This window comes from Xenopus laevis, chromosome 8L (assembly GCF_017654675.1).
Source record: "Xenopus laevis strain J_2021 chromosome 8L, Xenopus_laevis_v10.1, whole genome shotgun sequence".
NCBI lineage: Eukaryota > Metazoa > Chordata > Amphibia > Anura > Pipidae > Xenopus > Xenopus laevis.
The window spans coordinates 22,223,797-22,250,768 of NC_054385.1; the positions used below are offsets into that span (position 1 = coordinate 22,223,797).

A 26,972-nucleotide genomic window follows, 5' to 3' on the forward strand; every position below is an offset into this window, starting at 1 on the left:
TGCAATCTGGAATCCAAAATTCCATCTGGTCCACCCTTCCACTGACTGTTCTAGGGCGTATAAACATGTTTAAGATGATCATGTAGCCAGGGTTCCTATATATATTTAAACAATTACCTAAAACCTTACCCTCTATCTTTTTCCGAAGACTTGGCACTTTGCAAAACTCTCTGTACTGGGCTGGGAAAACTCCTAGAGTCACTTTCTACATTACAACTCCCTATTGACACAGGACGTCTGGCCGCTCCAAACCTAAGCCACTAAGGTAGTGCATGTGGCCTGGTGGACAATCCCATCCCAGGGCAACGCCGCTACTAATTTAGTGGCCTCCCTGGTAGGCTCTTCTGAGGCATTTAAAAACTTGTTATACAGAGGTATTTAGCAAAATACGGGGGTTACTGTTCTCATGAAGGCGACTGTCTCTTCCTGGAGGTCGGCTCTCCACCGTTTTCCTAAGAAACACAGTCCGTGCTCCCAACATACGCCACTATGGTTTTATCCAAATCTCCCTCAATTTAGAAGTATCACAGACCCTAGTATATGGACTTCCTGGGGAATTAAATATATAGGAGATGTCATAGATCAGGGTAGACTTCTAACCTTCACAGCTTTGCAGGAGAAATTCACTCTCCCACATAACATATTTTTTAGGTACCTGCAACTGAGGCATGCAATCCAAACTCAGGTCGGAGTTGCAGTGTTAGACACTACATCTAACCAATTGGAGCGAACGCTATACCACCCCACCTTAGACAAACAGTTACCGCTTTTTTACAATATACTCCTCAAAATAAATAATGACCATCTAGCGCGTAAAGTTACATCACGTTCCTGGTCAGCTTATAGGGAGAGCGAGAATTGTAGAGTGCGATCGGAGGATGCTTTGCAAGGCTAGGTCGATGAGGTACAGTTTGATGTCCGGATTTGAGTTCTATACCCAGAGACGGTAGATGCAATCTGAAGTTTTAGTACGTAGTAATCAGCAGGCACCACCCCCCGGCACTCTGGACCAGACGGCGTGATTCTGGAGGCGATCGGTCGACACGGGCCATAAAGGCTTAGAGCTAAGCGTAAGCATGCGTATACACCTGTTAAATACTTGGTTGTATGAGAGAACAAGTGTCTTATCGATAATGCATAGATGTGTAGTATGAGTATAGTAGGGGTGTTGAGGCAGGCATGATCTAGTTGCGCATGAAGCTTTGGGCGTGTAGGCAGCTCAGACGCAGACGAGTTCGCTATCGTCCTGTAGTGGAAGGCAGTCAATGCAGAGGCCTCTTAATTAAGAAATACAGGCCGTTGCGCCATGAGTCGATGCGGGACCAGCTAACAGATGGCTGAATCATATCGTCCCAAATCACTTCTTCACAGCTGATTCGTAAAGGAGAGAGAGGGGTCAAATAGTCCTGCGTCTCGAGGCTAATGCTTCAAAGAAGTCTCGCGATAATGCTATATGTCTATCAATCGGCATTACGTCGCGTCAGTTGCAGAGCGAACAGATGAGGCGTACATTGGCCTGTCATCATAATAAACTATGATTAACGGAAGAGATGATAGCAGTCGCAATGGCGCTGGAGGAACCCGTATGTAACTGCATATGAGCTTCATGCCCGGAAGAAACAGGGACATCAATCATTAAGAGAACACTCGCGACATGCGTCACACCACCCACAAGAGAGTGCTGTCATCGGTCACAGTGGTAGCTAGATGATGTGGAGCACGTCAGATTCGATCAGGAGGTTAGGGCGATTTTAGAGAATCCAGTCAATCTACTGTATAGGTATAGTGTATCTTCAGATCCTCCTCCGTAGGCCAGGGGGGGAAGAGGGAGGGTGGGCAACACACGGAATGGGGGGAGGGTTTTTGCGCCAACTAGGTTTCCTTCCCCTTTAAGGTAATTCCGATCAAATCTAGAATTACATGGGAGGAGGACGTAGGAGTAATAACTGATGAGCAATGGGCAGAACATCTTAAATCCCCCAATAGAATCTCTGTGAACCCGAGGCACAAAATGTTACCTCATACATAGAGCATATTATACCCCTACCTGTCTCCACAAGTTCAATCCCCCAATAGAATCTCGGTGAACCCTAGGCACAAAATGTTACCTGATACATAGAGCATATTATACCCCTACCCGTCTCCACAAGTTCAATCCCCCAATAGAATCTCGGTGAACCCGAGGCACAAAATGTTACCTGATACATAGAGCATATTATACCCCTACCCGTCTCCAAAAGTTCAATCCCCCAATAGAATCTCGGTGAACCCTAGGCACAAAATGTTACCTGATACATAGAGCATATTATACCCCTACCCGTCTTCACAAGTTCAATCCTGACCGCTCACCCTTATAGGGGACATATACCATACTTTTCAGCTTAGGCTCAATCAATTGGTTTTGTAATAAAATTGAATAAAACGTTGTGTCTCATATACCTTTTCTGTCCAGTTTTTCTGTTATCTTTGTGTTTCTTATGTAGCTCCTCCCTTTCTCTTTATTTCCTGTGCTGGTTTCTGTGCTGCAGAGCCGGGCGGCCGTCGGCCGTCTCCCTGTCCCCTGTTTTTTTCTTCTGTGAGCAGCAGCCACTGAGAAGGACTGGGCGTGCATAGGGGGAGGCGCACAATTAGCATGGAGCGTCCTTTACTGGAAGGAGCGACTAGCACACTGCTAAAGTTGTGACTAACGTGTCCATTGTAGTTAGATTTGCCCCTTGTTATCCCAGCAAAGCCAAATATTTACAGTATATGAGAGTCCTGTGCACAGTACAGGAAAGAGCGACTGGCACATCACTAACATTGATACAAGTATGTCCATTGGTGTTAGATCGCCCCTCGATATTGCGTGTGGCCCCGGGGCCCTTCAGGACTCACTGTCAGCATGCCACAAAGGTCCCGTGGTCATTGAGAATCAGGCAGTCAAACTTTCTAACTCCACTGCTGGGTCGCGTCCCCACCGGTTAGTTCCACTACAGCTTGAAGCGCCAGCCGAGCTCTACAGAAGAGCTGCGAGCGACAGCGCTGCATTGACACGGCGCATTGAGTTGAGCGTAGGAGCGCTTTCATTAGACAGAGATCTTGCCGGCTGCCACCGTTGCCATGGTAACGCAGGCACTCACAGCTGTGTGGAACTAGCAGTTTGGAACTAGGAGTTTGAAAGTTTGACTGCCCGATTCTCTTGCTGATCTGTCAGTTGCGCTGTTGCCATGGTAATGTGCCGTGTCAATGCAGCGCTGGCGCTCGCAGCTCTTCTGTAGAGCTCGGCTGGCGCTTCAAGCTGTAGTAGAACTAACCGGTGGGGACGCGACCCAGCAGTGGAGTTAGAAAGTTTGACTGCCTGATTCTCAATGACCACGGGACCTTTGTGGCATGCTGACAGTGAGTCCTGAAGGTCCCCGGGGCCACACGCAATATGGAGGGGCAAACTAACACCAATGGACATACTTGTATCAACTTTAGTGATGTGCCAGTCGCTCTTTCTTGTACTGTGCACAGGACTCTCATATAATGTAAATATTTGGCTTCATTGGGATATCAAGGGGCAAATCTGGACAACCTAGTCGTAACTTTAGCAGTGTGCACAGGACTCTCATATACTGTAAATATTTGGCTTCATTGGTATATCAAGGGGCGAATCTGGACAACCTAGTCGTAACTTTAGCATACCTCCCAACTGTCCCTTTTTTGGAGGGACAGTCCCTCTTTTGACAGCTCAACCTGCAGTCCCTCATTTGTACTGGAAAGTCCCTATTTTCTCTGCACTGAACAGCCAGAAAAAGAAACAAAATTTCTAACTTAATTGGCTTTTGGCAGAGGGCCCAGAACAGCTAACAGGTGCAAATAAGATACTTTGTAACAATTTAGAGATAAGAAAATAAGTAGTTGTAACAGTTTAGATAAGGAGAAATATTTTCAATCTTTCATTACCTGCCAAATTTTGTAAAAGGAACATGGTAATTAGGGGGTGTGGCCAAAAAAGGGCGTGGTCAAAAATGGTTGCCGCGCTACGTGCAAAAACATTTTTTGTCTCTCTTTTTACTTCCAAAATGTTGGTAGGTATGACTTTAGCAGTGTGTCAGTCGCTCCTTCCAGTACTGTGTAGTAACTACCCTATAGCTGTGGGTCTGCATTGCTCTGTAGCTGTTCCAACTGTCGCACAAGCACTGATTGCAATAGGACTGTCTGTACTTTGGTGTGTCACTGTGTCCTGATGCTCTAGCATGGCAGGGAGATGGGAGTGGTTTTCCAAGCTACAGCAGAGCTCAGCCTGTCAGTCAGTGCTGTTACCATTTCCTGTGAGAGAATGAACAGACACGCCCATCTCTCATTTCAGCCTAGCTTCTGACCTGAGAGGTTCTCATTTCAGCTCTGATGTAATGACACTTTTAGCAGGTAAAATGCATTCAAAACTTTTTTTCTTCTGTATCATTACATTGTTTGAGGAAAGATAAATCACATATCTGAATATGAAGGTTATGCAAAATGTCCCCTTTATGGCTGAGATGTAAAGAGCAGGAAGGCACCTTGTTGCTTACCATTTGGTCTTGCAGGGTATTACAACCATACTGGAAGGATATAACAGATATGTTATCAATAGTGATAACATACTGATAACAAACAATACTCCCAGACCCACTCACCTGTATCTTGGGCATCTTTACTGGTCTATTAACCATGCCCCGCTAAAACCTTTCTTAGTAAAGCCGTGTTTCAAGCTAGGAGACTTCTAACTCTAAATTGTAAATCAAACATCCCGCCTTCCCAGGGCCAGTGGACTAGCTCAATGACCTAGCCTCAGTGGAGTATCTTATTTCCAAAAAGAAAGGTCAATTATCTAGGTACTACAGAAAGTGGTCCCCATGGATCAATACATTTCCCTGTCCCACAAACAATCCACAAGTGATCTTCCACCCATTTAAAGCGGGGTAATCTTCCAAACTATCATCTCTGATATATGCACTATAGTAGGAGCTTGTCAACATGTAGAATAGATGTTTCCATATATCTACACCTGTAGGTTATGCCTATATAATGACACAAATAAGTTGAAGCAAGTGAACCTTTTGTAATTTTGTATGCTACTCTTTATTGTAATTCTGTACAAACAAAATCTGACAAATGCATAATATGCTTAAGCGTGTATGATAACAGCATGTCTGTAAAGAAGTAAAATTCTTCGTTGCTGTATGTTCTTTGGTTTTCAATTAACTTACCTGAAAAAACAAAACCCCAGGAAAATAATAAAAAGAAGAACTCTGCTTAACATTGCAATCAGTAAAGTCAGTCGCTTGATATACCATTATTCAGGATTAAATATTGTGCTTTAAATGTATCCAACTAAAAGTCTCAATAAGAATCCAGATTTAGTATATTAGGAGCACAATTAAAGCTAACTGGTGGGGAGAAAGGAAAACTGTATTCCACATTTGCATCCCAGCGTCCTTACTTCCCTCCCCCCCACGGTCAATTACTTCCTAGCTTACTGCATTAATTAAGTGGCCAAACCTGACACACTACAAACTGAGAAGTACCAAACTACATGTTAAGTCAGGAGTCCCAAGCTTTTTTACACCATGACACACATTCAAATGTAAAAAAAATTAGAGAGCAACACAAGCATGCAAAAAGTTCCTGGGGTTGTCAAATATGGGTTCTGACCGAATATTGGCAGCACCTATGAGTACACATGGTTTTCATGCAACTAAAGCTTGCCTTCAAACCAGCAATGTAAACAAAAGCAACTGCTTTGAGACCCATGAGAGCAACATCCAAGGTGTTGGTGAGCAACATATTGCTTGCAAGCCACTGGTTGGGAGTCACTGTGCTAAGTCATTGATCCTATCAAGCTAAAATCGTTCTTGATGCACATTTTGCTTGTACGCAGTAAGCTTTATTAAATTATGTTTGACTTATTTTAGGAAAGCACTGGAAAATCTTGCTGAAGAAAATAGGTCTAAAATCCTTCAGATGAAGGAAGATTTCAATAAGAATCTGCAAGCATTAGAATTTGAACTAAACCAGAAAATTAGTGTTCTAGAAAAGGTAAGGATTTGTATTTATGTATGTATTTTTTTATTTATAGAGCTGACTTTTACTTAGTGCTATAAGTTTCTTATAATATATTAGTACAGACACGTGTACAATAGTGCAAATGAATAAATTTATATAAAGTTTGAGTGGTCAGTGTTAGTGCTTATTGTCACAGAAGTGTTTTCTTGCTTTTACACATTTTTAATGGGGATCTGTCACCCAAAAAGATTATTCCAAATTATATTTCTTGTAAGTGAAGCAAAATGAACTTTAATTACACTATATAAGTTATTTGAATTTTGTTTCATTCTGTTTGGGAACTCATTATTATAGCAAGGAGGCAGCAGCCATTTTTTGGACACTGTTATTAAGGCAAGCTTTGCATCATCTCAAAATTGTGTTTGTGCACAGAATGGGGACCTGATGTCTATCCCCTTGCACTGGTTACACAAATGAATGGTGAAGAGATTGGGGGGAATGCAGTGAGTTCTTGTAAGTGATGAATGGAAAGTGAAAGTAATTGCCTGCCCCACCTTTATGCCAAAGACATAGAGGATGGGCAGCCAATATTTGATTGAGAATTTAATGAGATTTTTAAATGAGTTTGCAACAACTATGAATGCTTTAATTAAAAAAAGAATTTGGTTTTTGTGTTTAATTTAAAAAGGACTTTTATTATACAGATTTTTATGTCTTAGTCTGAGTCTGCTTTAAGAGTGTTAACAAGAAAACTCTTTTAATCATTAGATATCAAGGTGGCCTAGGCCTTTGACACAATACATGTGATTTTTACACAGCTCAATTGACTATTGTCCCGCTGAACCACATTGGTTATTTTTTTGATTTTTTTTGTACTCATTACAGTGCTTAATTCATTATTTGGATTACTTCAAGTTAGGGATGCACCGAATCCAGGATTCGGTTCAGGATTCGGGCCAGGATTCGGTTCGGGATTTGGCCAGGATTCGGCCTTTTTCAGCAGGATTCGGATTCGGCTGAATCCTTCTGCCCGGCTGAACAGAATCCGATTCGGTGCATCCCTACTTCATTTTAAGGGTTTGTAACATTAGCTATTGTCTTTATGTGACTTGCTTAAAAGATCTGACAGAATAAAATACTTAGGTTTGGTGTCTCCATGGACTCCGCATTGTTTGAAGCACATTATTTCCTCTTGGCTGTGACCCTCCAACTTTTGAGTGTTTGTAATTAAAGATTTAACTAGGGTGAAACACTTTTTTTTTTTTTTTAAAGTTATAGGTCATTTGGCAGTGTCATAATCAAGGCCCAGTACCACCCTCCTGCTTCTGAACATTTTAGAGCCACACAAATAGCATGTTACATTTCACACAAGGGCCACTTTACTAAGTAGACTAAAGGGGCTAATCTGCCTAGGGAACATTGATTTTGGGCAATCTGCCACTATTTTTTTTTTCTTCATTTTTTTCCTCCCTCCTTTATACCCTACTCCCCATGGTACCCGCGCGGCCCTCCTCATAGCTGACTCTTTATTCAGAGAAAATCCAAGATGGTGGTGAAATCATGTTTTTATATTATGTGTATCATGTAGTGGCTGCACGTATGGTTACAGTTTTTTTTTTCTTTTTTTTTAGTTTTTTTTTTAAACATGTAAGGTCCACCCATAGCTGAAGCCTTGTATTTTAATGCCTTGCTTTATGTAGCATACAGTATTTTAAAACCATGAGGGTATTTTACTAAACTGTATCTAAGAGGGTCAAACGTAACTGTTGAAGGAACAGTAACACCAAAAATTTAAAGTGTTCCAAAGTAATTAAAATATAATTTACTGTTCCCTGCAATGGTTAAACCAGTGTGGTTTCTTCAGAAACACTAATATAGTCTATATAAACAAGGTGCTTTGTAGCCATGAGGGCAGCCATTCAAGGCTTCAGGTTACATAGCAGATAACTGATGCACTCTGTAGAATTCCATTGTATTCTATTACAGAGTTTATTGGGTTAACTGTTAAGTAACCTGTGCATTTTCTCCTTTTTCAGCTTAAATGGCTGCCCTCATGCGTACACAGCAGCTTGTTTATATAAACTATAGTTGTCTTTCTAAAGCAAACACATAACTTTTACCAATGCAGGACAACAGTACATTATATTTTAATTATTTTAAAATGCTATATAAATAAATAATGAATGCTCTAATTGTTTGATGTTACTGTTTCTTTAAGGTAACAGTTTAGAAGTACCTGCAATGCATGCAAAGCCTTGCTGTTTTTTGTAACAACCATCTAATGTTGCTGTTCATTGTTTTGTTATTGAAAGCCATTCAGTTTTTTATTATACAGTTTTTTTCCCTTAGGAAGTATTAACAGCAAATGAAGAAGCTGATAAAATTGCTGAATTGTTGGATCAGGAGCGAGAGCAAAGATTTGCTTTAGAAAGTAAAGTTTTAGACTGCCAGGCACTTTATTCCACACTCGGTGAAAGAGCCAGGTAAGAAGTTACTATTAACTATATTACGTCTAGTTACTCTACCTCAGTCTTGCTGTTAAATCATGTTAGCGCTATGTGTATGCTATAAACCGTATGATTTAAACAATTCTTCATAACAAAACCTAGTATACAGAGCATAATCTACAAAAAAAGTTATGTCACTCCATGTGTTTGCTTGTTGACCTAAAAAGGGGAAAATCACAAAACTTTATGATTTTCTCCTGGTTTGACCTAAATACAGATTCTCGATAATGGACTGCTTCACTGCAGATAGACCCCAGCAGAGTGTTCATGAACAGTTCCTCACTCATGTTTTAGAGTATTCATGAAGTTTTGTCATCTCATGTTCTCTTTAAAGGAATTGTTCAGTATAAAAATAATAAATGGGTAAATAGGTAAGCTGTGCAAAAAAATTTTTTCAATATAGTTAATCTGTAAAGGCTGAAGTGACTGGATGTCTAACCTAATAGCCAGAACACTACTTCCTGCTTTGCAGCTCTCAATCAATTGCAAACTCACTAAACAGTTATATCCCATGTCTTCAAGTCACTGACTAACTCCAAAAGAAGCAGGAAGTTGTGTTCTTTTCTGTGCAGGATGTTTCCCGGCCGGCCAATGAGAGTAGTAAGAAAACCAGGTACTGCTGTACTTGTCTGCATTCCAAAAAGCAGGGAAGCAGAGCTGGGTTGTTTAATTTGTTTATTTATCGTTAACACTGATCTCAGGGAGAAACAACCCCACTCCCCCACTTCAGAATGCAGACAAGCGCTCTAGCCAGCCAGGAAAAGATCTGCTCGCAGCTTTAGCAAGCAGAAGAGAGGAACAGTGAAATCAGCTGCACAGGATCGGTACAACATTTCTAATTGAAGTACATTGCAAATATGCTTCTTTTTAGGATTATGAGCAGTACCAGTTTGTTTAACTTTAGATCCCTTTAAACCCATCCCCTGCCCGCCGTTTTGTCCTAGATGCGAACATCTACTGCCAAGCAGTTTTTAGACATTTTGTACTCTTTCACTTTAAGGGCCTTTCCTGGGACGGTCTTTTAGTTTACCCAGGAAAACAATATATTGGTTTTTTTCAGGACAACCTGAACCTATGCAAGAATTTTGGTGTAATTCTACTTCTGCAAAAAAAATAGGCTTCTAAGTGTCTAATAAAATGAACAAAGAACAATCACATATATCAGAAACATCATTTATTTTATGTACGAGAACACAGCCGATTTGGAAAGGTCTATGTCTCCTAAATGTGGCAATACCAAATACAGTGGGTATATATAGTTTTATGGAGATTTCTCACTTGTATAGATCAAAATCTACAAGCAGTATACTACAAAATTTCAAAAGCACCGCTCCCCAAATGGCATACTTCTGATTTCAGGGCCAAACATTCCACTAACAGTAGGTTTACCCTAGAAAAATACCCATTGTTATATAAAGTACGTTCACCCCGGAAAACCATATATTTTCGGAAATTACACATTCCCCCGAATCCAAATTGGAAATGCTTGTATTTCTACTCCAAAGCACCAAGCTGCAAAACTTTCCTAAGTTTGGCAATTTTAGGGACATTTTCAAAAATCACCTCAAAACTGCCAACCTGCCGCATCGTATGTCCCACATACTATGGAGTATCAAGATAAATCTCCCCAAATATGAAAGCCTGGGGTCCTCTGAACAGTTTGATGCCAAATATGTATAGGTATGCCTAAGCACGTGGCTTATAAGGGCCCTAAAATGAAGACCCCATATGTTCTGTCATTTCAGGTACTGCAAAAGCAACAGATTTACATAGTTTTTTGGGGGGGGCAAAGAACCAGGCCGCAAACCATTCCTGAATTTGGTGATTTTGGTGACATTTCCAAAAATCACCTCAAAATTTCCACCCTGCAGCATCGTATTTCCCACATACTTTTAGTTATCATGAGAAATCACCCCAAGTGAAGTGCGAATCCAAATTGGGTATGCATGTCTTTGTACGCCAAAGTACCAAGTCGAAAGCCTTTCCTAAATTTATAAAATATTGCAATTGACCACATTTAATTCACCCAATTTCTTGCAAACAATTGTAAAACACCATAAATATTGATGCCAAGGGTCTACTGAACAGTTTGATGCATTGATATACCAAGGCGGCTGGCATGTGCGGACCACCAATAAAAATAGTGCATATGAGTTTTCTCCTCTGCCGATTCGCCTTCTGTGAACATAAACCCTTGACTTCATATTATGTGCGAACAGAAAAGTAGCCGAACAACACAAGCTGGTGTAGCGGGGATCTCCCCTGCACGTTTATTAGGTCAAGTGATGTAACGTTTCGGGGGCGTGCCCCTTCATCAGACATGCAGATTTACTCTAAAACAGTGTTTAAAAACCCTTAGTGATTTACATAATTGAACATATATGTGTGAATAATTAAACATTGTGACCAATCATCCATCGTGAAATCCTATGTGTTATACAAAAGCCATAAAAACTTTCAAAGCATTTTTAAAAAACGTTTTTATAATAACATTAGTAAAAGTGAATACTTTATAAATAATTAAATATATGGCGAGTTATGCGGGTAATAGTCCCAATTTCCATTGGAAAAAATCCTCTTCTATATAGGGCACTCCTTTGTGCAAAGCTTGAAAATTAGTGTAAAAAATGTGCCAAAAAAAATTTTTTTTTATATAATAAAGTCAGTAAATATAAGGAGATTCAAAACCTAATGAATAAAGAAACACATAAATACAATTGTATGTACTGAACAAAACGAATTATTCAATTATAAGGAATAACAGTATATAGGACTACCTTACCCTATTCACAAGCTGTCCCTGGATAATGGGTTGTTCAGTGCCTTATCTATAAAAAATCAGGAATTAATACATCAAACAGGAAACTAGATGTAATCATACTAAAGAAATACAAAGACACCAATTCTAAGAGCATTAAAAATTGGAAACATTCCAACGGCACTTAAAAGTTGGATACAATTTTCGTTACAAGTAACAGTTCATGTTATACTCCTCATTTAACCCACGTGGATATTTAGTTTGCAGTTGCCAAATCCAAAAACATTCCTTTTGCAATAATTTTCTTTTTATTTCTCTCTCATTTTTTCCATAAATCTTATCCAAAATTTGCCACCTAAGTTGGGCTACCCCATGTCCATTTTCCTGAAAATGGCGCGCCAATGTAGTTTCTTTTTTCTTATCTTTACCTGCTTTTTCCTTTTGTTCCTCTTTAGGGGGCTTGTAGTTACGTATAACCGATTTGTGTTCATTTAATCTGGTTTTCATGTTTCGACTTGTCTGTCCTATATACGCTAGCCCACATGGGCATTTAATGCAGTAAATGATATTTGTACTGTCACATGTGTGGAATCCTTTTATTTTATGTTTAGTTCCCTTCAATGGATGTTGTACTACCTCTCCTTGTATAATACCATTGCAGTGGCTACATTTCCTGCAAGGAAATGTTCCATTTACCTCAGTGCCTGTGTTAATGTTCCCTTTTTGATTTGTTTGTTTAGGTTTTATCTGATCCCCTATCGATTTTCCCCTTTTATATGAAAAGAGGGGGGGCTGAAAGAATATTTTACCATATTTTGGGTCAGCTTTTAATACTCCCCAATACTTAAGAATTATTTTACGTACTTGTTTAGCATTCGTATCATAAGAGGAAATGAAAGGTATTCTATTTTGTACCATCTTGTTTTTATCCTTCTTTATTAGGGTGGCCTGTCTCGATGTATTAAATACCTCTTTATTTATATCCAGTAAATTTATTTCATCATATCCTCTTTCTGCAAACTTCTTTATCATTTGGGCCGATTCCCCTTTAAACAAAACATCATTAGAGGTAATTCTCCGCACTCTAGTTAGTTGGCTGCGTGGTAACCCTTTAAGTAGAGCCGGAGGATGGAAACTGTCAGCTTTAAGCAGAGTGTTTCTATCTGTTGGCTTTTTATACAAGGATGTAACAAATTTACCCTCAAAATGTGTTACATTCACATCCAAAAAATGCAATTTATCTGGATGGAATTCCATAGTAAATTTGATAGACCCATGAACCATGTTAAGGTGGTCCAAAAATTTAAGTAACATGTCTTTACTGCCACACCAGATAAAAAATGTGTCATCCACATAGCGCATATAGTGTTGGATATAGCCCCCATATTCCGTATTAGCCAGGATAAATGTTTTTTCAAAAAAATCCATGAACACATTAGCGTATGTGGGCGCCATGTTAGCTCCCATTGCGCAACCTTGTAACTGTAGGAAGAACTCGTTTTCAAATTTAAAGTAATTTTTTGATAACACCATTTCGAGGAGTGTACACAAAAAACCAATTTTGTGGTTGGGACAATTTGTACTAGATAGTAAGGATCTGACGCATTCAACCCCCTCGTCCGTGGGGATGGATGTGTACAGATCCTTCACATCCAAGGAACATAGCAGGAATTCACCAGCTGGCAACGTTATACTTTTTAAGTGATTTAAAAAATCAGTAGTATCAGATAGACAGTAAGTCAACCGAGATCTAACCTCTAGCAATTGAGTATCTACATACATGGCTAAAGGTTGTAAAATGGACCCGATATTGGATACTATAGGCCTGCCAGGTGGAGTTTTTAAATCTTTGTGAATTTTTGGTAAAAAGTATATATATGGTACAGTAGGATGTTCTCGAGTTAGAAGATTAGACATTTCATCTGTGATGATTCCTTCCATAACTGCCGCATTTAGATATATATTTATCTCTTTTTGGAAAACATCGGTAGGGTCTGCTTTTAATTTTTTATAGTTGACTTCATTATACAACTGTCTCCGTGCCTCTTGGCTATAATCACACTTATTAAGAATCACTGTTGCTCCCCCTTTATCCGCTCTGGTAATGATGATGGACTCATTTTGCTCCAAAGTAGTCAAAGCACGTTTTTCTTGTTTAGTAATATTATTAGGAGGCCTTTTATGAGATTTGCCCCTAATTTTATTTTGTTCAAAATGTTGTTCCATATCCATCATTACCAGTGTTTCAAAACTTTCTATATTAGAGAAAATTCCCGGGGGGTTGAAATTGCTTTTTTTACCCAATTTATTTTTTAAACTCATCAAGGCATCATCTTTTTTATCTTTTTTGGAAATGCCCTCCTTGTCTGAAAAAAATGCTTTTAATTTAAGCGATCTTATGAACCTGTAAAAATCCTTAGTAAATTCAAACTGTGAGTTAGTACATACAGGCACAAAATTTAACCCTTTGTTTAACACAGAAAGTTCAGCATCATTCAAGGTATAGGTAGACAAGTTAATCACATTGTTTACCTCCGCTTCCTTTGTCCCTTGTAATGTCCGACATATGGGGTGCCGAGTGGATTTCCTTGCTCTTTTCTTTTTGCCCTGGTGGAATATGGGCCTCCCCCTAAAAAAGCCGGTGCAGTGGTGGAGGAATCTTGCGATGAAGTTAACGAGGTATTCTCGGTGCCACTGGAATGTGAAACAGGTGTACTTTGCTGAAATCTTTGGCCATTCCTTCTTTTGTATTGTGCTCGCCTTGACTCTTTCCAATGATAGACTTCTCCCCTCTCGTAATCTTGTGTGTCCCTCCGGAATTTGCGCAGTTTTGTCTGCAAAATCTCCTGCTGTAGCCTTTCTATCTTTTGATCCAATTCTCTGAGTGCAGCGCCATCGTCCGCTACTGATTTGGCTTTGTAATCTTCCTCCATACTGTGGATGCGCTGATTGATGTCTTTCAAGGCCGTCTGCAACTGCTGTATCGTCAGCGTAATCAGGTCTAAGCTGCAACGATTCAATATGCCTTGCCATTTCAATAGAAACTCACGGTCTTCCTGAAATAGAACTGGGGTGAGCCGCACGCGTAAACCTCGAGGTATCCGCTGTACCTTCGCGTACTCCGTGAGAGAGGAGGAATGTAGGGACCAAGTGGTTTCCCGGCGTCTTTTTTTTTTTTTGGCACATTTTTTACACTAATTTTCAAGCTTTGCACAAAGGAGTGCCCTATATAGAAGAGGATTTTTTCCAATGGAAATTGGGACTATTACCCGCATAACTCGCCATATATTTAATTATTTATAAAGTATTCACTTTTACTAATGTTATTATAAAAACGTTTTTTAAAAATGCTTTGAAAGTTTTTATGGCTTTTGTATAACACATAGGATTTCACGATGGATGATTGGTCACAATGTTTAATTATTCACACATATATGTTCAATTATGTAAATCACTAAGGGTTTTTAAACACTGTTTTAGAGTAAATCTGCATGTCTGATGAAGGGGCACGCCCCCGAAACGTTACATCACTTGACCTAATAAACGTGCAGGGGAGATCCCCGCTACACCAGCTTGTGTTGTTCGGCTACTTTTCTGTTCAGATAAGATTGGGAGAGGTGCCGACCCCTCCAGCCAACACCAGGCATCGACTACCAGGAGAGACTTTGGGGAAACTAGGTAAATTTACTTGATATTCATATTATGTGCCTCAAGGGCCTCCAAACAGCAAAGACCCCCCAAAACCATATATTTTGTTATTATTACTATACATGGTAGTATCTAATCTTTTTTACCAAATCTTTTCAAATTTTTGAGGGCAACCCCTTCTCATGTTAGTTTATACATTGGGATGGTCTTACAGATATAGTGCTGAACTCTCTGCTGCATTCCATTTCAGAGCAAACGTATAGCCAGAGCAGAGTCTGGGTTCTGGGGAAAAAGTTCAATGCAAGATGTCATGCCTGTACCACTGCTTTTATTAGAGGGGCTGCCTTATTTGTGTATTTCTTTATTTCTGTCTCCTTTATATGATGGATTCAGTGAGCCTCATACATGGAACATTTTTAATAGTGTTTTAGTTAGCACTCACCAATTTTCCACCTCTTTTTACAAGGCGGTTCATGTGTCCAGTGTGTCCAACTCCAATATATGACACATCTCCGTTCAAAGGTTTCAAATTCAAAAAGCCTTTATTTGGTTCATGGCTTTGTGATCTGTAACAAATACAACATTTCTGACCTCTTCAGGAGAAGAGGAGGAGTGTACTTCCCCAGTCAGACCTGCACCCAACCTTAATCTGCAACGGCTACCCAAATGTCAACCTGAATCCACCCAACTGGCAGTAAACCCATGATTCCCAGCAGGTTCAGGTCAACCTGAACCTGAAATCATTAGTGTTCTGAACTTTTTGGAACTCTTAAAGGAAAACTTTACCCTCAAAATGAATACTTAAAGGGGAACTCCATACAAACATAACAAACACTTTTTGAAAAGTAAACATAATTTTAAGCAACTTTGCAATATACATAAATTAAAAAAATATGCAGACTTTTCATGATCTTTAATGGTTTGTAACAGTTCCTAAGCCTAGCCCCCTGCTCTCCTGCTGATCAGTCTGACTACTTTGCTGAGCTGGCTGACTACTGTTACTGTAACAGCAGTCATCTGTCCTTAGCCTGCATCCTCCAAAACCCACAATTCCCTGCACACGTGATTTCAGTAAGGAATGGAACCTCACCGTGCAATGCATTGTGGTTTATGTAGTTCCTGCATGCTGTCTGTAAGCTGTGGAGTAGTTGTTACAATTTGTAACATCAATGTTTAGTCCCTTCTTCCCTGCCAGGATTTCAAATGATGCAGAATAAAAAGAACTGTTAAACAGCTGGATTTCAGCATAGAAAATGGCATTTATTCATACATTTCGAAGAAACAGGTAACTGTGATGGGTATATTAGGGGTTTGTTATGTGGGCCGCTTTATCAAATTTTGGTTTGGAAGCCAGAGTTCTCCATTAAGCAATAGATAGTCATATTAAGTGGCCTATTAAAGAATCTTACTAATTGTAAAGGTGGCCATACACGGGCAGATAAAGCTGTCGATATCGGTCGTTTGGACCGATTTGACAGCTTATCTGCCCGTGTATGGGGGCTTCCGACGGGTCTTCCCGATCGATATCTGGCCACGATATCGATCGGGAAGGTTGGATTTTTACCCGACCGACCCGTCGGAGCCATATGGCCGAACGTTCGAATTACCCCCGATATAGCCATGCAGTTTAGTGGCATATCGGGGAAAGATCCGCTCATTTGGCGATGTCCCCAAACGAGCGGATCTTGGAGTCTATGGCCACCTTTATATATATAAATATTGCCCTTGAGCCACCATTTCATGATGGTCTGTGTGCTGCCTCAGAGATCACCTGACCAGAAATACTACAACTCCAACTCTAACAGGAAGCAAATCACAGAACTCTGCCTTTAATTGGCTCATGTGACCTAACATGTATGGTTTGTTTGTGTGCATCGTAAATTCTAGGATCCCAAGAGGCTGCCCTAAAAAATGGCAATTGTCTTTTTATGATTACCCAATGGCATATACTACTAAAAAATATATTATTATGAAAATGGTTTATTTACCTGAAGCAAGGTTTTACATATGAACTGTTTTATTCAATATATTTTTTATAGAGACCTACATTGTTTGGGTTATATTTTTCCTTTAAGGATGAACTCACTCCTGTTGGGGTGCTTGAGTAATTTGAAGATTTAAAGGGGACCCGTCACCCAAAAAAATCATTCCAAATCCTATTTTATCACATTAGTCAAGCAAAATGAACTTTAATTACACTATATAAATTATTTGAATCTCGTTTCCTTCAGTCTGGTTATTCAAAATTATAGCAAACAGGCAGGAGCCATTTTGTGGACACTGTTATTAAGGCAAGTCTTGTATCATCTCAGAATCTTGTTTGTGCACCAGAATGGGGGACCTGATGTCCATCCCCATGTCCTGGTTACACAATTAAATGGTGAAGAGATTGGGGGGAATGTGGGGAGAGCAGTGACATGTAGGAAGTGCTGAATGGAAAGTGAAAGTAATTGTCTGCCCGCCTCTATGCCACGGGCATAGAGGAGGGGCAGAAAATATTTGATTGACAGCTGAGATTTTTAAATGAGTTTACAACAGCTATGATGCTTTAATAAAAAATAGAAATTGGATTTCATGTTTAATTTGAAAAGGACTTTTATTATACAGATTTTTGTGTCTGGGTGACAGGTCCACTTTAATCTCCTTCACAGTTCAAATTGACAGAAGAGTAAGAGTGCATTGTCAAGGAATTTTCTCATTCCCTTTTTGAACTGTCCTCAAGGCTTCTCATTCTCCAGGTGTTTTCTCTGCTATAGAAGCTTTTGAATTAAGATGATACCCAACTTCCGTCTTTATGCGGCAGCATGATGTTTCTGTCTATCCATTCTGACTTAAGGGTAGAATTCATATCTCCTGTTTTTTTGGCCACTTTTTCCACCATTCAACCTATACTTACTTTCTATCTGGCTACCAGAATGGAAATGTAGGTATTAGCCATTGCTGACTCCAAGGCTTGCAGCCTTTTCCGTTACAAAAACTTTGTAAGACTTTCAGCTTACCCACTCAGTCCAATGCCCATTGCTGGTTTGTGAAATTGTAAAGACCCCATCACAAGTGCATTTTCTCTAGCGAAAACAACCTCAAGTTTTACTAATTTTATTTGCACATCTCTGTGCTTAATATCTGGGGCCAAAAACTGCATTGCATAAGCAATATGAGGGCTGTTTATCTTTATCTCTATTTGGGTTAATGCCTTTTTAATGCAAAACAGAACTTTATTGTTTAGTAGCCACTGAGTGACACTGCATAGCGTTATACAGCCTGTTATCCACAAAAATCCTGAATAACTCACATTTGTGTTATTTCTATCAAAGTTTATGGCATTTTCACTTATCAACATTGAACCTTCCTTGCACTGGCGTAACTACCAAGGAAGCCGACCCCGCAGCTGCGGTGGGGGGCCCGGAAGGGATTTTACTTAAGAGTTATATTTTAGCAGCTGTGTTGAAATAAATCACTTTATTACGCTTGTGCTCCGCCTCCAACACTAGTTTGCTGCTGTAAGTGTTGTAGGAGAGGGCTGCAGCGTGGATGAACACTGTGTACTTCCTTTCTTTTGCTCTCCCTCCACCTGGCTGTAGGCAGTCCCCGCCTACACGACTGCATCATCGCACAGAAATGGAGGGAGAGGCAGAGATTTACAGCAGAACACAAGTAGTTACTGGCCGCAGATACCCTGGCTGGGCCCACCTCTGTCTACCTCCTCACCACTGGGCCCGCCTGCCAGTCCTGCCCATAAGCCCCGCCCACATCATTGCAGAGCGCACAGTACTGGAGAGGGGGTAGAACAGTCTCTGGATGGCCCTGCCCCCACCTCCCAACCTCTGAGTTGCAGGCAGGGCTCCTGTCTGACTAGTGCCCTAACCTACAGGTGATGGAGGGACTGGACAGGAAGGTGGTTGCAGCTCCCTTGCTGCCTGGCCATTCATTCACCTACATGTAAGGTTTGACCAACAATAACTTTGAATGTAGGGAATATATTCCCTTCTGCCCCCCTTTCCCTTGTAAAATAAAATAGGTGGTGAGATTCTGGAGTGTGACTGTTTTGACCTGATTTGGGCCTCCCTTAAAAGTTCCCAGTTGCTGAGCCACCAATCCACCCACACAGATAGTCACAGGTGAGTCTTCACATGCAATTATCAAGCTACTACTGGGCACCTAAAAATTGTAAATCTTTCTGGAGAGACAGGGTGTAGTACAATAACGACACTAGACTATTGATTGGTAATACCTATCCTAAATGCTGTACCTGAGGCCTACCATCCAGTCAGTGACGTGTAATCATGATTATTTTTAACTTATATTTGCTTTGCACTTAATTTTTGACTGGGCACTGTTGTTACTTTTTATTCTGTTGGGTGTAAATACAAAGTGGCCATGAGAAAGCACCAATATGCTAGTGCATTTTCTGGCACAAATTAACCTTGTGTGTGCAGTGACAGCCAGATGCTATTAAATGCTTTATAACAGAGCGTTCTGTCCCAGTGGCTGCACAGATCCTATCTGATCCCCGTAGGGAGCAGACGTGTTTAGAGAGAGCTGGCGATTTTGAGAGAGAGCTTGTGATTTTGACTTACCCAGGCCCTTATGGGTCTGGGGAGGTTGATTTCTCAGCTGTTTTTGCAGCTTTATAGCCTTTACTTTTCATTTTTGTTTATTTATTTATTTTTTTGGAAATGGGTAAGAAGTTGCCCCCAACAGAGGAAGCAGGGGCAATGAATACCCGAGCAAGGCTGGGATCCAGCAGGCGTGCAGTAAGCCAGAAAGCTGTGGTTGGTGCAGAAAAGAAAATGGCTGCTACTGTAAAGAAAGTGAACAAGAAAGGGAAAGTTTGCCAAAGGAGGAGGAGGTGGAAGAGATGTCTGTGGAGAGTGAGGAGGAAGAAAAGCTGGATGAGGTCCCTGAGTCAAGTCTGTCTGAGGCCCCTGTGCAATATGTTGCGGAACTACAAGTCTCTACATCTGGAGCTTCAGCAAAGGTTGGTGAATCCCAAGCTACCTGTGGCCCAGAGAGCACCCCCCAAGGAACAAGCAGGTCCCCCATAGCTATGGAGGAGGAAAGTCCTGTGGCCAGCGCAGACTGGAGCCCCTGGTCTGGTATTTGCATCAGTCAGGGAGCAGAGGGGAGCGGTGCTTTGCTGGGGGAAAAGGAAGGTACAAGCGGCTGTACTGACACACAAGCAGCTGCTGCTATGGACAGTGACCCCCAGCTGAGGGAGAAAGCAGGTACCAGCTGCACTGCTGTAGTGGAGGCCGGCCATGTGCTTGGGAAGGAGGACGCCATTTTGGAAGCAGAGACAGGCTTGTGCACAGCAAAGGGGAAGCTCTGCCCACCAGCAAGAACTGCAGAGAGTCCAGCAGAGACAGTGAGGAGAAGGAAAAGCTTCCTGGAAAGAGCCAGAGAGAGGAAAGTAAAGTGGAAGTGAAACCCTCCCCACAAATGGAACCGACTGCTGCTGTACCAGTGGGAGGAAAGGAGGAAAGCATGGACTATGGTTCCCTGGCAGAGACTGTGGCTTTACAGGTGCTGGAGCCAGCCTGTGCAGGTAACAAACAAACTGACTTTTCTTTAATTGCCTGTGTGGGGGAGGGGGCTTCCACTAATGAGACTGTTGCTGCTACAGACTGTGTCTCTAAAGACTTTTCTGGGACCTCCACCTCTAAAGACTCATGAGGAAATTGTCAGAACACTGAAAGCTATGGAGTGTTTGCAGCAAAGGAAAAAAGAACTGAATAATGTCATTGCAAAAGAACTTAGTTTGGCTGCCATGGCGACTGGAGAGTTAAGAGGGCAGGGTATAAAAAAGACTGCTATGTATAATAAAGAGTTGGAGGAACTGGAAGAAGAAATTAAAAAGACTTTTCTAATAATTAAGCCATGGGAAGAGATTTATAAGAACCGGGAGAGGTTGGAGCAGATGATAAAAGGGAACACAAATTCTTCTAATGTTTCCTCTAATATCCCTGCTAATGTTGTTGTGCAGCCATAGTGTGTGAGTGCAGGTGTCAGTGGGGCAAGTGGTGAGAGAGAGGCTGTGAGTAAAGGGGGTGAGAATGCTGGTGTGGGGGGAAGTGAGGCTGCTCCAGAGGTTGGGCAGAAGAAGAGCCAAGAACCTGTGAATGTGTGGGAAAGGAGGAGGCTGTTTGCTAACTCATCTGGGCTAAATAGATCCTTTGATGGGCCGGTGTTTAAAAGGTGCAATGGGGTGAGAATTAAATGGGAGGGGGAGCAAGACAAATTCCCAGGTTGAAGGTATGTGGCACGTAACCTGGTGAAAGAGTCTATGAGTTTCACTACCAATGATGTCAATGCTTTTCTTGATATTTCTGTTACTGAATATGATCTCAGCTTTAAACTGTCCCAGGGGATGGAGAGGTTTTGGGCCCTTTATGACCAAAAGAAAAGCACAAAAGAGTGGGAAAACTTTAAGGCAATCCCAATCTCACGTCCTGAAACCAAAAATGTAACAATCATTTTCAAACACGAATCAGTCCCCCCTGAGGATATCCTTGTTTGGTTAAAGAGACAATGCACAGCACTAACCCCTCTCACCAATATCTATAATGAGGAAGGTTTTTGGGCTGGAGGATGGAAAGTGAAACTAGAGGTCCATCACAATGTCCCCAGGCACCTCCCTAACTCATTTTTCATAGGAAGAGAAAGGGGGGTTTGTTTTTACCCAGGCCAACCTCGCCAATGCTTTATGTGTGGGTCAAACAGACACTTGACCATTAACTGTGAAACCAAGGTGTGTGCTATGTGTGGTGCTAAAGGCCATACCAGCAAAGAATGTAATGAGGTCAGGTGCAACTTATGTAATGCTCTGGGTCATACACACAGGGAGTGCCCCAATGCTTGGCATAACATTGTCAGGGATTGCCCTAATTTGGAGCGGAAATTTCAGGAGGAGGAGGATCGGGAGGGGAGGGGGCATGAGGAAGAAATGGAGCTGGAGACCAGGGTGGAAGGAGTAGTGGAGCCTGCAGTCCCTCAGGAAACTAGGGGGAAGGAAAGGAAGGAGAAAGGGACAGAGAAGGAGGGCTGGACTGTGGTAGGAGCAAAAGGGAATAAACAACAGGGAAAGATGGTTGTTAAGGCAGGTGTGAGCACATCAAACAGATTTACCCTCCCAGGTGGGAAGAGTTGGGGGGAGATGGCAGAGGAGGAGGAGGAGGAGGAGGAGGAAGAAGTAAGGCAGATAGAGAGGGAAGAAAGGGACAATGAGGAGAAGAAAAAGAAAAGGCGAAAAGCAGAAGAAGGAAGAATATCCCCACAACCTGATGCAGGCCAGACTCCGAGAATCCCAGAAGTTCTAGAAGTTACTGGGGAAGAGCAGGGGAAAAAGAGGAAGGGGAGGGAGTTTCCTTTGAGGAGGAGTTTCTGGTTTTTGTAGAAGGGAATGAATCTCAGGGGATGCAAGTTAAGAGATGTGGGGAAGGAGGGGAAGAGTCTTCAGCAAAACTCCATAAAACATGATGGGTTCCCCAATTTCTTTTTGTACCCTTAATGTGAGAAGCATTAGGTCTCCCAAGGCACAATTGGTAGCATTTGAGTTTTTATTTTCCTTGGTGGTAGATATCATTTTTGTTCAGGAGACTCGCCTAACTAATAGATACGATATCTACAATGCAAAGAGAGACTGGCAGAAAGGGCCCTCATTTTGGTCCATAGCAGAGGAACAGGCGGGAGGAGTGGGGTTTCTGTTTAATGGTGACAGGCACATTGAAGTTAAGAGGTTGGTGGAGGTTAAAATGGGCAGGTGTTTATTACTTGATATTAATTGAAAGATCTAAGATTAATTAATATGTATGGGCCCCAATCAGTGGTGGAAAGGAAGGAACTCATAAGAGAAATGAGACAATATTTGCACACCTCAATGCCAGTCATCCTAGCCGGAGATTTCAACCAAGTGACAGGGCCAGGGGATAGATCTGGTATGTATAGGAAATATGAGGGTGCATTTCTCAATGAGGTGGTTCAAACAGCAGGGTTGGTGGATGTGGCTACTGAAGGGGGTAGGAAAGCCAAGCACACGTATTTATGTGGCTCCCACAGTAGCAGAATTGACCAGATTTATATTAAGGCTGGTGCCCCTTTTTCAGGGGTTAAGGAGATTGAAGTGGGGTTTTCTGATCACTTAGTACTTTTCTTTGAATATGGGATATCAGATAGTCTGGGGGTTGGTAAAGGGCTGTGGAGGTTGGGGTTGGAAATATTGAAGGATGAGTCACTAAAACCCTTTTCTGAGTTTGTCATCCAAAATATTTTGTCAAAAATGATTTTTATGATTCACCAACACAGTGGTGGGAAGAGGCCAAGAGGTCATTTCAGCCTTTCTTCAAGTCCCTATCTGTTAAGAGGGAGGGAAATAGACAATGGCAGTACCAGTCCTTGAGAAAGAAGCTGGAATCCTATATTTCGGATGGGGTGGTGGGGGAAAAAGTTACCCAGTTAAAGAACCAAATGAAGCAGTATCAGTACAGCCGCCAGAGGTCTTTGGTTCTTGAGAGGGATTCTGGGACAAAAATTTCCCCGGATCCTTTTAGGAACTGTAAAGAGTCAGTTAAAAGGAAACTGGTGAGGGGTCTCATTGACTTCCAGGGTAAAGAGCAAAAGACAAGGGAGGGAATACTGGAGGTCGTGAGATCCTACTATGCTGCTTTGTTTGGGGAGAGAACTTTGGAGAAGGAAAGGATGACGGCTTTCTTAGAGACGACCCCAGGACCTGACACAAATAATTTGGATTTTTCCTCCTTGACAGCTAAAATCACGGAGGAGGATGGAAAGTTGGCGATAGAGAGTCTGCAGAATAAGAAAGCTCCGGGTCCGGATGGCTTAACATCAGAATTCTATAAGACCTTTAAAGATCTGTTAGCCCGGCACTTGTTGAGGTGTTTAACTGTTGCTTAGAGGAAGGAGACCTCCCGCCATCTATGCAGTTTTCCTCTTTGATTTTGCTGTCAAAAGGTAAGGACGAGAAGCATATTGAGAACTGGAGGCCGATTGCCCTGCTCAATACAGATTTACAGATACAAGTTTATTTTCAAGCACTTTATTGTCTGTTCTGCACGGTAAAAGGGCGGAGCATTTTTGGGGCTGTCTTTACCATTAGAAAGGCTCTGGAATTATGCAAAGCTCATAGGTGGGGGAAATACTTTCTGTGTTTAGATCAGTCAAAAGCCTTTGATAGGGTGAATCACCAGTACCTATGGGCTGTTTTGTCTAAATACGGTATCCCGGGGCAATTTATTAGTTTGATAAAAGTTTTGTACAAAGGGGCGAGAAGCTTCCCACTAATTAACGGTTGGCAGGGTGAAGAATTCCAGGTTGGGGCATTTGTGTTTATTAAGGTGAATGATATTCAGAAAAAAAGCGTGAATGAAAAAAATTTAATGAACTTTGATTTCTCTTGGTCAAATTCTTTGTAAATAATGTACGGTACATTTTGTAATATATTGTCATTTTGATATACTTTGATTTTGTTATGCTATGTATTGTTTTTTTATTTTAAATAAAAGTCCCTATCTGATCCCCATTGTAAGCAGCAGTCCTGCCCTGCTTTATGGCAGCCAAGATTCTAGCTATCTGTATAACAGAGCATTCTGTCCCAGTGGCTGTTGGATGATCCTATCTGATCCCCATTGTAAGAAGCAGTCCTGTCCTGCTTTATGGCAGCTGAGATTCTAGCTATCTGTATAACAGAACATTCTGTCCCAGTGGCTGCACAGATCCTATTTGATCTCCATTGGAAGCAGCAGTCCTGCCCTGCTTTATGGCTGAGATCTTAGCTATTTGTATGGCAGGGCATTATGACCCTTTAAGCTAGCACTATGTTGTCAGGGCCACAAAATTGTTACACTGGGTTAATCAGATACCCACAGCTCTGGACCATGTGCAGGCTTATAAGCTGGCCATAGATGTACAGATTTTCAACAGATCCAATCCACATCGTGAGACCAAGATCTTCTGAGAACCATCGTACGAACGTTCGAACTGTCCATCAACTAAAACGACCAATTTACCAGGAAAACAAAGGGGAGCTGCCTGCTTGGCCCTGCAAACATCCATAGATTGTACTGGGACCGACAAAGATTTTTTAACCTGGCCGATCAATTTCCTGGCAGATGTCGGACGAAAAATCGTAAGATGTACGATCGTTTGAATCCCACTAACCGCACGATAATTTGACGAATCGGTCGGGCTGCGCTGAAATCGGTCGTTTCGCAAAGAAGAATCGTCGCGTCTATGGGGGCCTTTAGTCTTTTAGAAGCAGAAAGATGGTAATGTGTGTTCACTGACATCAAAGATCATGTAATGCACATGGTTCAGGGGTGTGAGCTTCCAGAATACCAGGCTTGACAATATTGTGGCCCAGTCAGGTAATTCAATGCTAGTTTTTAAGGAGAGGATTACAGGTTGATAGCTAAGGCAACAGCATCAAGGAAGATCTGTTTTGCCTTGTTAAGTATTCATAGAGACTGTCCTTTATATTATACATTAAAGGGGTGGTTCACCTTTAAGATAACTTTAAGTATGTGATAGAATGACCAATGCTAGGCAACTTTTCAATTAGCTTTCATTATTTATTTTTTATAGTTATTTGCCTTTTTCTTCTGACTTTGCAGCTTTCAAATGGGCGTCGCTGACCCTTCCAAAAAAGCAAATGCTCTGTAAAGCTGGGTTTTCATTTGCAGGGGTTGAACTTGATGGACTTTGTCTTTTTTCAACCCAATTTAACTATGTAACTAAATGTATTTTTATTGCTATTTGGTATTCCTCGTCTTTCCATTCAACCCCTCTCCTATTCATATTCCAATCTCTTATTCAAATCAATGCATGGTTGCTAGGGGAATTTGCACCCTAGCAACCAGATTGCAAATTGAAGAGCTGTCGAATAAACAGCTACATAACTCAAAAACCTTAAATAATAAAAAATGAAAACCAATTGCAAATTGTCTCAGAATATAACTCTCTATATCACACTAAAAGTTATCTCAAAAGTGAGATTGAGTACATTTTGCAATTTAAACCTATGTGAATGTGCTCCTTCTACACATTATACAGTATGCTTGTGGATATAGCAAAGCTTTGTAGAAGGTAGCATTAACTAGGATGAGTTGAGGAGGGGGGGGGCAAATGTATTTTTGCAGGGGGGCCCTGTGACTTCTAGTTACGCCACTGCTTCCTTGCCAGTTTGCTGCCCAGTTTTCAAGTTTAGCCAAATTTCTCTGCAAAGTGGCAGCATCCTGCATGGATTCACACCTTTTTTCTCTTAGTATATTCAATCAAGGAACCAGTGTCCATGTACTTAAGTTGTAGTCATGTAGTCTTAGTCTATAAATCTTGGTTACACAAATTGTTAGTTATGGACATTAGATTATTCTTCAACATTTAATATAATTTAATCTGAACTAGGCTCTGAATCTTGGTGGAATAGAACTAGAATTTAGTCAAGTTACATCCAGGCCATTATTTCTAATTACTTATATTGCCCAGTGGACTGAAGGTAAAGTGATGTAATTCCAATATTCAAAATTTGCAGTCTCAGCCTGAAAATTATAGAGAGAATTTTCAAATATTGTAGATATTAAAATGGTATAGGCAAAGCCTAAAATGGAATTAATTGATACTGTACGTTGCCTTCTGGTGACCATAATGTTGGATTGCAGAAGTTGATGGTTTTCTTTGTTCATTTGTCTACAGCTGTGTACTGTAGGTAACCTGCTTCAGAATGGTGATTTATAATATTTTGTTTGCCTTTTAGGACTATTGAAAATGGGAATCCACATCTGAATTCTAAGGATTCTTCAGTTGTTCAGTTTGAAAGTCAGATGTCTGGCTGTGAGAGGTGTAAGAAATACTTGATCCAGAAGGATGGTCTTGGAATGGTATGTTAGCATTTAACATTCAAAATCATGTTTGTTTCTTATACTGAACATCTGCCTACACCCTTCCCTGTTGAATGTTAATGAAGACAGCCACTGAAGCTAGAAGTGTGCATCAGTCTGTGTATTAAAGAATACAAACCTTTTTACAATATAAAATTGTTT

The 26,972-nt window shown here is 41.1% G+C and overlaps 1 protein-coding gene across 6 annotated transcripts in view; it reads left to right on the forward strand.

The window, feature by feature from the left end:
* cdk5rap2.L (CDK5 regulatory subunit associated protein 2 L homeolog) overlaps positions 1-26,972 on the forward strand; it is a 192,688-nt gene that overhangs the window by 11,070 nt on the left and 154,646 nt on the right. For all 6 annotated transcript variants that reach the window (XR_005963252.1, XR_005963254.1, XR_005963253.1 and 3 more), the window contains 3 exons: positions 5,919-6,042; positions 8,359-8,492; positions 26,687-26,810. Coding sequence is in view for 3 of the 6 variants with exons in the window: in XM_018229695.2 (XP_018085184.1) it covers positions 5,919-6,042; positions 8,359-8,492; positions 26,687-26,810 (382 nt within the window). In the remaining 3 variants the exon portion in view is untranslated. The remainder of the gene's footprint in view (positions 1-5,918; positions 6,043-8,358; positions 8,493-26,686; positions 26,811-26,972) is intronic.